The 12,314-nt window shown below is 43.6% G+C and overlaps 1 protein-coding gene across 2 annotated transcripts in view; it reads left to right on the top strand.

Annotated features, from left to right (window-relative positions):
• Positions 1-12,314, top strand: part of Nab2 (Nuclear polyadenosine RNA-binding 2) — a 156,100-nt gene that overhangs the window by 77,940 nt on the left and 65,846 nt on the right. The window contains exons 11-12 of one of the 2 annotated variants that reach the window (XM_050172738.3): positions 2,096-2,137; positions 11,827-11,937. In XM_050172738.3, the coding sequence (XP_050028695.1) occupies positions 2,096-2,137; positions 11,827-11,937 (153 nt within the window). The remainder of the gene's footprint in view (positions 1-2,095; positions 2,138-11,826; positions 11,938-12,314) is intronic. The other variant, XM_050172740.3, reaches the window with a different exon arrangement.

The raw sequence follows: 12,314 nt of genomic DNA, 5'->3' as shown, positions 1-12,314 counted from the left end.
TGGTGGAACCGTTTCACGTCAAAGACAACAGCCAAGCCCTCTTTATCAATCTGAGCATAGTTACATTCACTGGCTCCAAGCGTCCGGGAAGCATAAGCTATGGGCTGTCTCTTCCCGTCAGTCGCACGATGGGCTAGCACTGCCCCCACTCCCACAGGGGATGCATCGCAGCACAAAATTAAAGGACGCTTGGTGTCATAGGGCACAAGTACAGATTCGTAGCTAAGCAAGTTTTTTAGTCTTTCAAACGCACGTTGGTGCTCACCTGTCCACTTCCATTCGAGGTCATGGTCGAGCAGTCGATAGAGTGGTTCTGCCACTTCAGTCTTGCCCTTGAGGAAACTGCTGTAAAAATTTAGTAACCCCAAGAAGGCTTGCAGCTCCTTTTTGCTTGTGGGGGTGGGCGCTTTATGGATGGTGTCCGTCTTGCTTCGGCTCTAATGTATTCCCGTGGCGTCAATCCTGCGACCCAAGAATTCAATGCTCAGCTGGTTGAATTCGCACTTGTCTTTATTTACTCTTAACTGCGGATTCTGCAGACGCGATAGCACGGTTTCTAATCTCTCGGCGTGCTCTTTCGCGTTACGGCCAGAAATCAAGATATCATCAAGATAGGCTTTCACGCCGGGAATGCCTGCTAACAGTATGTCAATGACTCGTTGAAACACCCACGGCGCCACCGAAATTCCAAACGGCAGCCGTTTGACTTTGTGCAGTCCTTTTATCATGTTAACTGTGAGCACTTCAGTCGACTCGTCGTCTAGCGTTAGCTGTTGATAAGCTTGAGCTAGATCCAGCTTTGTAAAAGATTTGCTTGAACCCAGAGCTGCGAGCATTTCAGCGTTAGTGGGCAAAGGATACCCGCTGCTTTTAATAGCTTTGATTACGGTGCTACGGTAGTCACCGCACAGGCGTAAAGTTCCATCTTTTTTTCTTACCACTACCAGTGGTGTTGCCCAGTTGGAGTACGCGACGGGCTCTCATACCCCTTGTTGCACCAAACGATCCACTTCCTTGCTCACGTCGTCCTTGAGGGCAAGTGGAACTGGTCGACTTTTGAGAAACACTGGTTGGGCGTCGTCTTTCAGTTCGATGGGAACTGGTGTTCCGTCGAAGCCAGGAAGGTCCCTGTGAAACACCTCGGAAAATCGTGAGGGCACGTCTGCCGCGTTTACTTGCTCGATTCCCCGCAAGCAAATGCCTAACAGCCTAAACCAGTTTCGCCCAATCAGGCTGTTTCCTCGATTCATTGCTACCAACAAAGGCAGCTTTGCCTTCCGGCCCTTGAATTATACCAAGACGGTTGCTCGACCCAGTAGCGGTAACGCCTCCTTTGACCAGATTACGAGAGTTGTTCCAGAATCTTGGAGTGGCATTTCACCCTGATTTCTCTCGATTACTCTAAATGTATCTTCACTCACAATTGAACATGAGGCTCCGGAATCAACCTCCATCGGGACTTCTTGTCCTTGTATCTGTACTTTAACCATAAACTTCTGTTCTTGCTCATTCACTTCGCAAAGTGAAAACAATGCACTCATTTTGTACAAGCCCTTGCTCTTTTCAACTTTCCTCTTTTGCTCAGGCGTCTTCCGGGCCGCTCTACTTTCGTCTTTTGAACGACAAGCCCTCGCTATATGTCCAACCCTTTTGCATTTGAAGCATGCCGCTTTTCTAAAACTGCATAAATGCAGAGCGTGCTTACCGTTGCAACGGTAGCAACTGGATCCCTCTGCCGTGGCGTCTTGCTTCGTGCGGGTTGCTTGTATCATGCCCTGGCAGTCCTTCGTCTCGTCTCAGCCTTGCATGCGTATGTCTCACTGTTGCTTGGCTGTCACTTCTGCGCTCGTGGCCATGTCGTACGCAACCTTGAACGTAAGGTCGTGTTCCGCGAGAAGTTGCTGTTGAGCTGTTTCGTTCTGGAGGCCGCATATGAAACGATCTGCTGCTGCTTTTACAGAACTCCTGTGAACAGTAGTAATGAGTCGCATAAGCTGTTTACTAGGTAATCTGCTTTAGACACTGTAGCAGATACAGATTACAAAAGTGTGACATCTTCGTCCGAGTTGTCAACTCCAGTTTTAATTTGCTGCAGCATCTACAGAGGAGCCCATGGCATCTTCCACCTCGGAGCAGGGTAAGTTGTACGCACTCAATTTTAAAATATGTGGATCAGAATTTTTCGTTTGCAAGAACTGTTGGCCATTGGCCTCCTTCAGTAGTCACCGTTGGCTTGAGATGATTATAAAACAACATGACAGAAGAAAATGAAAGCAGCAAAATGGTACAGAACTCTACGTTTATTGGGGGTAGGGGCATCAGACGAATAACTTTTCACAGTGCTTCCATTTGTGAATAAAAAGAAGGGTCATCTGAGTGTCGACGATATAAAAGACAAGGTTGTAGGTAGCACATGTTGATTCGAATGATTCGATCATTAAATCTTGATTACAGTACAGACCACTGATAGCATAACCGCTTATAGTGCAAACCCATATATAAAATAATCTCCGATTCCTGTTTACCTTCCCATGACTGAAATACTGGTTTTACAGTGCAGTCCATTTAATATCAAGAAGAGTGAAAAATCCAATCGTTATAACCTATCATTGCTCTATCTGGACTGCCATTAAAAAAAAAAAATAAGCTGCATACATACCTTTGTAGCACAAAACCCTAGTTGGCCACTTACGCTTTTAAAAAATATACACTGTAGAAAGTAGGCTGTGAGAAATAAAATTTTTATTTATACCTCTGAACGGCGTGTCAAGCATTAGGCACGCTGAAATAGAAATCTGCACTTGCTTTTGCGACAGTTTCAGGTTTACAACCATGGTGTGGATCACGTCCAGCTTCTGTGCAAACAATGGCAGCAGTCTTTTAGCGTGCACAAAATGAATGAGTGAATTGATTGGCAGTAGTGCACTTTGCGTGGACATCTTGGTCGGGGTCAAAGACGAGCCATTAATCTCGTTGTCACTACCGCAGCTGTCGCAATAAAACGACCGTCTCATTGAAGATCAAAGAACGAGACAGCAACTCCTCCATCGAAACACCACCTGTTTCATTGTCAACAGCGACATGCTCCTGGAGCTCGGTAATGTCAGTGATTTCCACTGTGTTGGTTTCACTGTCACAGGAGTTTCACCCTGGCACAAAGCTCGCCTCTTTGAAACAGTCGTTTATGGTGGAAAAGGGTCCCAACCCTTTTGTTGTTGAACGGCATGGCCGCTGGTTCCAGCATTCATGATTGGGCACTCCTAGTTCAGAATTGTCAATATAGTTGACTGCGTGAGCTTATGTTTCTTTAAGTCTTGCAAAATTTGCAGCTTCATCTCAATTGACGAAGTTTTCGCTCTTTGTCGATGCCGTCTTCTACAAATTGGGCTGTCCACTGCTTTGGGACTGCTTCTGCAGCGCATTTCTACACTCGCTGAGAGAGAGAGATTCTAGAAAGAGTGGGTGTCACTATGCCATGTTACTTCTCTCTCTCTCTCTCGCTCTTCTCTGGACACATACGGAGCATGATCGTGGTGTGACACAGAAGCGAAGCAGCTGGCACCATCTTGTGGCATGCTGTGCTAACTTACAGTTGTCTCCGTATGTTTCACAATCATTGCACAGATGGTATGTGCTGCATGCTAATGGCAGCAGATACGAACTTGCACAGATAACCTTTTCGCCATGTCTCGGTACCGTTTGTTTAAGGGGAACTTACAGTGCAAATGTCGAGCTCTGTCTGCAGTAAAATGCCATCTACAAAGTAAAATTTTTGTCATTTATTCTGACATGCGGTCATAACATGTTGTTATATATGAGCGTTTTCCCATAGTTCTGAAGAAATAGTTGATACTCCTCTTTCTTTGCCACAGGGAAATTGTTTTTTTTTTAATGCAACAGATACTAGGTTTACAGGGTCATGCAGTATGTAAAAGTGAAGGTAATAAATGCACTTTCAAATAAGTTTTATTTTTAAGAAGGGCACAGAATTTTTGTTTGCATGATAAAATTTTTAAACAAAAGAACTCCAAAATTAAAAGAAATATTTTGAATAAGAAGTAACAGCTCCGGCAAAAAAAAACATTTTGAGGAATCCCAAAGTATACAAATTGTAGAATGATTGCTTAGGAACATTTCTTTAAAGAATTATAGCCATAGATCAAGTACTCTTTGAGAAGAAACATTATGTGACACATAGTGAAATAGTCCAAGCATTTGGTTGGTCCTACTTACAAATTTTTTTTCAAGAAAAAAATACTTACAGCATAATATTAGATACCAGTATGAAAGTAATAAATGCGCATTTCAAAGGTAGATTTTGGAGAAGAAACAGTACTTATCAAACACATGATAAATATTAACAAACACAAATAAATAAACAAATTCATGATGAACTTTCCTAATGATGGGCTTATATCGTCAGAGAAAAAATTCTGTAAAGCTTATGACAGATACAAAATATTTAAGACTTCATAGCAGAGTATAGCTCAAAAGCTTTTGGAGCCACAAATGTTTCATTTAGCCAGGTTCGTGTGCCAGTCACCGAAGCAGTTTCTCGTTGCTAATCACAAATGCACGTTGCATACACATTTGTGGTGTTTCCAACTTTCTTTCCCTGGCAACACTTCTACAGTTTGGGCGGATGTCCTTTCTCTCAGGCTCAGCTGTGGGTGCTGGAGCCGGTGAGGGAGGGACAGGAACTGGCCCTGCGTCCTGTAATTCTGGGAACTGTCCAACGAGCTCTATGTTGAAGGCCAGCCAGTCAAATCGAGAAGACCTAGAAAGCTTGGGTGCTTGTGAATGCTGCGTGCGATGTGCTTGGAAAACAATATAGCTGTTCGCAGCTGCGATGTCGATGCAATGGAAGAATAATGCCTTCCACCAGGGAACACATTTCCTCTAAACATTGTATGAGCCAGTCATTTGGTTAGGTTTATCGACTCCGGGCATTCCGGCATTACATTCGTCAATGACTTTTGGCTTTATTGCAATTTGCTGCCACTTTCAGTCCTCCTTCTCTCTTCGTTTGGCAAGCACGTGCGAGCCAGCAGTGTGTGCTACACCGGGGTGTCTACCAACCAGAAAAACCGGGAATTCTCAGGGATTTCGAATAGCCCCGGAAAAACTCGGCCAAAACTCAGGGAATTTGTGCTTCAGTCAGGAGAACTTAGCTCTCATTTTATTGAAAGGGAGCAAAAGTTGCCCTACTGTTGTCGCGAGTAAAAGAGAGTAATTGTAACTAATTGTCTTTGACGCCGTGTCGTCGGCGGGAGGAGTTACCAGTTTACAGTCAATGACCGATTTTCTGGACACCCGATTTTAGGGAAATGCCCAATAATGCGGACAGTTCAGTGGCACCACCACGTGCCCCATAGGTCCCCTGCAATGAAGTTTGCCTGTACATGTCGCATCACCTAGCAGTGGTGGTCAGCACCCGCAAGTAGGCCCTCACTGCATTTTGCCATTGTCCGTGGTGCGCTCAGGCACGCCTGAAAGCCTGCTTTTCCAATTTTTCAATGGATTCACCGCGGCCTCTTGGCAGCTCCTCCGTGAGAAGTGCGAAGAAAAAGAACAAGCGCAGATACTGCAGCATTAAAGATTGTCACAACCCTGAAGGGGATGTTGGCATCATATTGTACCGCTTCCCTTCAAAACCGTGGGAAGCAACTGGCGGCTGAAGTGGATCGTCGTGGTTCGTGTCACTCTTGTGAATTTCTGTTAAACAAACTAAGACGTAAATGTAAAAGAAGAAAAAAAAAAGGGAGCCAGCAGCGGCATCCGTAAAAACGCACAATAAAGCGATAACTGCATAAAAACGCATGAACTGATTACTGCTGTTGTAAATTGGTTTAGATAGTTGTTTAGCTTGTCTAGCTCCGAAACAAATGTGCACTGGTTATGTGTCAAATCTAACCTAGCTTCGTAAGCGCTCAGTGTTGGAGCTTTATACACGCTGCTTTTTGCTGTGTACTAATAAGCCAACGTGCAGCTTTTTTCTGCGCTAAGTTCAACACATGACTGCTGCAACCGGGCTCATTCATACCGGTGTTTTCGCACGCTTAGAACAACAGAACTAAGGTTGGAGCACACCGCAGCACACATAGAGCATTCACAAATTAGCATTTTTATCGGCAACACTAGCACACATTTGTTCAATCATCACATTGTTTAGCCTCAGCTGATTGCTCTCTATTATGTTTCAGCATTGATGACCTCTCACATTCGAGCCCGAACTACAATACCAGAATATACTAGAGGCACTTTGTCAACAGAGAAAAAAGCACTTACCTGCCAATTTGCCAAAACCTCTACAATTGTGAGGTGCAAGGCACGCTCCAAGTAATGAAGTGACAAATGACAGTGGAAAAACGTCCATGGCTGTATTTGCTCACTTAAGTGGCATAAAACAATGATTTGGTAACTTACTTTGAGTTCGACGTTGTAAGCATGCTTGCTTTGTTGTGGCAAACATTTCGCGACCTGCAGTGGTTGCTTAGTGGCTATGGTGTTGGGCTGCTAACATGTTGTCGTGGGATGAAATCCCGGCCAAGGCGGCCACATTTTAGGTGGCGAAATGTGAAAACACCTGTGTACTTAGATTTAGGTCCACTGTAAAGAACCGCAGGTGGTTCAGATTATTCCGGAGTCCCCCACTACGGCGAGCCTCATAATCAGATTGTGGTTCTGGCACCTAAAACCCCATAATTTAATTCAAGCACTTCGCTGTGATGTCCGTGCTGTTTACTTCTTTGACACGATAAACATGTTTGTAGTCGTAAATTTGATGTCCTTTTTCAAGCATCGGTGGTCTGAAATGGGCCTCAATGTCTTCGATATTCTTGGTTGCTGACTATTGCTTATTGCTACATTTTCTCAACAGGGAGAGGAATCACTTGATGCCATTATTATGTTCACACTACATCTAAAAGTCATCTAACCGTTAATTTTTCTATGGAAGTGGTTACAAGATATGAACTGCAGAAGGGCAGCGGATTGGGCGAGTTGGTGTTGCATGGTAACTATAAAATTCAAACAGCTCTAAACGACAGGACCAGAATGAGGAGGAGACAAACACGGCGCTGAACTTACAACTGAACTTACAAGAGTTGTAAGTTCAGCGCCGTGTTTGTCTCCTCCTCATTCTGGTCCTGTCGTTTAGCGCTGTTTGAATATTATAGTTACAAGATAGCCAGATTCCAGATATGCCAAATTCATCTGAAGCCAACTAAGAAGACCTTGTCTTTGAAAACGATACGATAGCTACTAAGGGTATGAGAGATAATGGGAAATCATTGACACATGCCATTGTGTTCCAGGCAGCCTGACTGTGAGAGATAATACATTAGTCTTAAATACGCTGTAAAAGCAAAAATTATTTGAATTGTTTAGTAAATTTCCCCATTACAACATGAAAAAACAAAAGACACTTTTACCCGAAGGGAAGGTGCAGTAAGAAAGAAAAGTCTCAAAAATATGGGCAGGATTGTGCCTTGGAATTCGCATGTCAGCTCTCTGTAAAATCAAAGCTAAGACTCACTTAATTTGTTATCGTAAAGATGGGGTACATTGCATTCTAAAGTAGTCCGAGACCAAGCTTGGCATGTTTCAAGAATTTTGTTTCAAGAATGTGAATATGTACTTAGAAATCCATGACATTACACTTGAGTACCAGCGCTGGGGCTTCGTCATGAAATTTAAAAAAAAGCTAATTTTACTTCTAATAATGAGCCTGTTGTCACAAAATTAAAGAAAATAATGCTTTAAAAAAACCCTAATCAATGTAAGCTGATTTAGTGTTTCTATTCAGTATTTCTATTCTATTCATATTCAGTGGAATATGAACCTGGCAACGTTTAACGCTAGAACGTTATCTGGTGAGGTGAGTCTAGCAGTGCTATTGGAAGAATTAGAGGGCAGTAAATGGGATATAATAGGGCTCAGTGAAGTTAGGAGGCCAAAAGAAGCATATACAGTGCTCAGAAACGCGCACGTCCTGTGCTACCGGGGCTTAGCGGAGAGACGAGAACTAGGAGTCGGATTCCTGATTAATAAGAATATAGCTGGTAACATACAGGAATTCTATAGCATTAATGAGAGGGTGGCATGTCTTGTTTTGAAACTTGATAAGAGGTACAAAATGAAGGTTGTACAGGTCTACGCCCCTACATCTAGTCATGATGACCAGGAAGTCGAAAGCTTCTATGAAGAAGTGGAATCGGCGATGGGTAGAGTGAAAACAAAATACACTATACTGATGGGCGATTTCAATGCCAAGGTAGGCAAGAAGCAGGCTGGAGACAAGGCAGTGGGGGAATACGGCATAGGCACTAGGAATAGCAGGGGAGAGTTATTAGTAGAGTTTGCGGAACAGAATAATATGCGGATAATGAATACCTTCTTCCGCAAGTGGGATAGCCGAAAGTGGACGTGGAGGAGCCCGAATGGCGAGACTAGAAATGAAATAGACTTCATACTCTGCGCTAACCCTGGCATCACACAAGATGTGGACGTGCTCGGTAAGGTGCGCTGCAGTGACCACAGGATGGTAAGAACTCGAATTAGCCTAGACTTGAGGAGGGAACGGAAGAAACTGGTACATAAGAAGCCGATCAATGAGTTAGCGGTAAGAGGGAAAATAGAGGAATTCCAGATCAAGCTACAGAACAGGTATTCGGCTTTAACTCAGGAAGAGGACCTTAGTGTTGAAGCAATGAACGACAATCTTGTGGGCATCATTAAGGAGTGTGCAATAGAAGTCGGCGGTAACTCCGTTAGACAGGATACCAGTAAGCTATCGCAGGAGACGAAAGATCTGATCAAGAAACGCCAATGTATGAAAGCCTCTAACCCTACAGCTAGAATAGAACTGGCAGAAATTTCGAAGTTAATCAACAAGCGTAAGACAGCTGACATAAGGAAGTATAATATGGATAGAATTGAACAAGCTCTCAGGAACGGAGGAAGCCTAAAAGCAGAGAAGAAGAAACTAGGAATTGGCAAGAATCAGATGTATGCGTTAAGAGACAAAGCCGGCAATATCATTACTAATATGGATGAGATAGTTCAAGTGGCTGAGGAGTTCTATAGAGATTTATACAGTACGAGTGGAACCCACGATGATAATGGAGGAGAGAATAGTCTAGAGGAATTTGAAATCCCACAAGTAACGCCGGAAGAAGTAAGGAAAGCCTTGGGAGCTATGCAAAGGGGGAAGGCAGCTGGGGAGGATCAGGTAACAGCAGATTTGTTGAAGGACGGTGGGCAGATTGTTCTAGAAAAACTGGCCACCCTGTATACACAATGCCTCATGACCTCGAGCGTACCGGAATCTTGGAAGAACGCTGACATAATCCTAATCCATAAAAAAGGGGACGCCAAAGACTTGAAAAATTATAGACTGATCAGCTTACTGTCCGTTGCCTACAAAGTATTTACTAAGGTAATTGCAAATAGAATCAGGAACACCTTAGACTTCCGTCAACCAAAGGACCAGGCAGGATTCCGTAAAGGCTACTCAACAATAGATCATATTCACACTATCAATCAGGTGATAGAGAAATGTGCGGAATATAACCAACCATTATATATAGCTTTCATTGATTATGAGAAAGCGTTTGATTCAGTCGAAACCTCAGCAGTCATGGAGGCATTGCGGAATCAGGGTGTAGACGAGCCGTACGTAAAAATACTGAAAGATATCTATAGCGGCTCCACAGCCACTGTAGTCCTCCATAAAGAAAGCAACAAAATCCCTATAAAGAAAGGCGTCAGGCAGAGAGATACGATCTCTCCAATGCTATTCACAGCATGTTTACAGGAGGTATTCAGAGACCTGGATTGGGAAGAATTGGGGATAAGAGTAAATGGAGAATACCTTAGTAACTTGCGCTTCGCTGATGATATTGCCTTGCTTAGTAACTCAGGGGACCAACTGCAATGCATGCTCACTGACCTGGAGAGGCAGAGCAGAAGGGTAGAACTAAAAATTAATCTGCAGAAAACTAAAGTAATGTTTAACAGTCTCGGAAGGGAACAGCAGTTTACGATAGGTAGCGAGGCACTGGAAGTGGTAAGGGAATACATCTACTTAGGACAGGTAGTGACTGCTGATCCGGATCATGAGAGTGAAATAATCAGAAGAATAAGAATGGGCTGGGGTGCGTTTGGCAGGCATTCTGAGATCATGAACAGCAGGTTGCCATTATCCCTCAAGAGAAAAGTTTATAACAGCTGTGTCTTACCAGTACTCACGTACGGGGCAGAAACCTCAAGGCTTACGAAAACAGTTCTACTTAAATTGAGGACGACGCAACAAACTATGGAAAGAAGAATGATAGGTGTAACGTTAAGGGATAAGAAAAGAGCAGATTGGGTGAGGGAACAAACGCGCGTTAATGACATCTTAGTTGAAATCAAGAAAAAGAAATGGGCATGGGCAGGACATGTAATGAGAGAAGATAACCGATGGTCATTAAGGGTTACGGACTGGATTCCGAGGGAAGGGAAGCGTAGCAGGGGGCAACAGAAAGTTAGGTGGGCAGATGAGATTAGGAAGTTTGGAGGGTCAACATGGCCACAATTAGTACATGACCGGGGCAGTTGGAGAAGTATGGGAGAGGCATTTGCCCTGCAGTGGGCGTAACCAGGCTGATGATGATGATGATGGTGATGATGATGATTCAGTGCAACGAACTGTTGGGTGACACAGTCACCATGAAACGGCTTTCTGTTACGCCTGGACACACCTAAAGTTTTGATTCCAAAGACTAGGTTTTTCTTAGGGGGGGTGAAACCCTGTAAATTAGTCAGTCAATCAGTAAATCTAATTGACTGGCAATCATGCTTTCAGCTGAAGTGGAGAAGCTTCTGCATGTTACTTTGATGGCAGACATGAGAGATAAGAACCAGCCACAGAATGAATCTTTTAGGATGGCTTTGTTTATTGGAACTTTTGCATGTTTTGTTTCTCTGCTGTAGTTGCTAGGATGTGTTGCATCTTTTTTGATTACAGTGTACTCTGCCTTGATGTAACTTCCATTATAAAATCCACTATTTCACTTAATTTCTTCTTTGCTTATGGATGTTTTCTTACAAACAAGCAATTAGTTGTTTAGTGTTAGCACTCTTTTTTTCATAAATCAGTACTTTGGGCATGACACCCCGACTTTACAGAATTTGCATTGCATGCGCTGCTAGAAGCTTCTGTCACGGTGTTCATATCAAGTACAATCATTGCAGTTCACTCAGACCAGCACGCACTAAGCAATATGCCATCATTTGGCAATCATGAGCTTGGTGTCTAGAGAAATGACAAGGACATACATGTGAATCTTGGAAAGATTTGTAGTTTTGCCACAGACAGAAGTTACGAATCCTCAGAAGACGAGGATGATTGACAAGGCCCTGCTAGCTCAGTATTCAGTTTTGCACTCCTCTACGAAAAATTATTGGAAGAGCTTGTCTCATTGTTAGTATTTTTTGAAAGTATGCACCTAAAAGGTTAAGCCCAATTGGTTTTCATTACTCAGAGGGAGCCATCTTGAAGGCGAGGGAGTGAGGCCATGGGCTATGCAGGCACCACCTATTCATCCAGTTTACCATTTTTCGTAATTGTCACGTGCTCCTTCATTCCATTTTCTTTGTGCTATTTCCCTGTGCGCTTTTGACTTGCTCAACTTTCAGCTTCTTCACTGTGCACAGTCCACTCTTTAGTTACTTTGTTACTGCACTCTGTACGACTTCATCACAAAAAGAAAAATTACTGTTACTGCCAAGAGGACACGTGAATACAACTGATAGGTCTTTTGATTTGGTTTATGTGACTAGCACCTGGCCCGACGAGAGCATCACGGATTGTTGGTGCCATTGCTCCTGAAGTCCGGCCAGACACTAGAGCCAGGGAGAAAAGCATGATGCCTGCACCTGCAGCTGACACAGGTGAGTTCACCCGTCTGCATTTGTGTCATGCCAGTGTCAGGTGCATGTTGTACTCCCTTCAATGTTGTACTTAAAGGGCTCCTTGTAAAGTTTGGGCATTGTGAACAGGTAAGCATAATGCGTTGGTCACGTTCATGCGAGCAAACTGTCACGCAGATGTGCACCACAAAAACTGCAAATTTCGATGAAAACCCATGTAAACAAAGCGACAAGATCAACGTGCGGTGCGAATAAGGCAGTAGATTTTGATATCTAGTCAAGCAACCATTGATTGCTGTGGACTAAATAGTGAACAGACTTGAGTAGCCTTATTCAATTGCAGAGACCAGCCGATAACTCGGGCTCGACGGGCACCTCCTAAATGTCCAAATAATCGG

This window comes from Dermacentor andersoni, chromosome 3 (assembly GCF_023375885.2).
Source record: "Dermacentor andersoni chromosome 3, qqDerAnde1_hic_scaffold, whole genome shotgun sequence".
Taxonomy (NCBI): domain Eukaryota; kingdom Metazoa; phylum Arthropoda; class Arachnida; order Ixodida; family Ixodidae; genus Dermacentor; species Dermacentor andersoni.
Note: the sequence above shows the minus strand (reverse complement) of the source record. Positions and strands in the feature narration are given on the sequence as shown.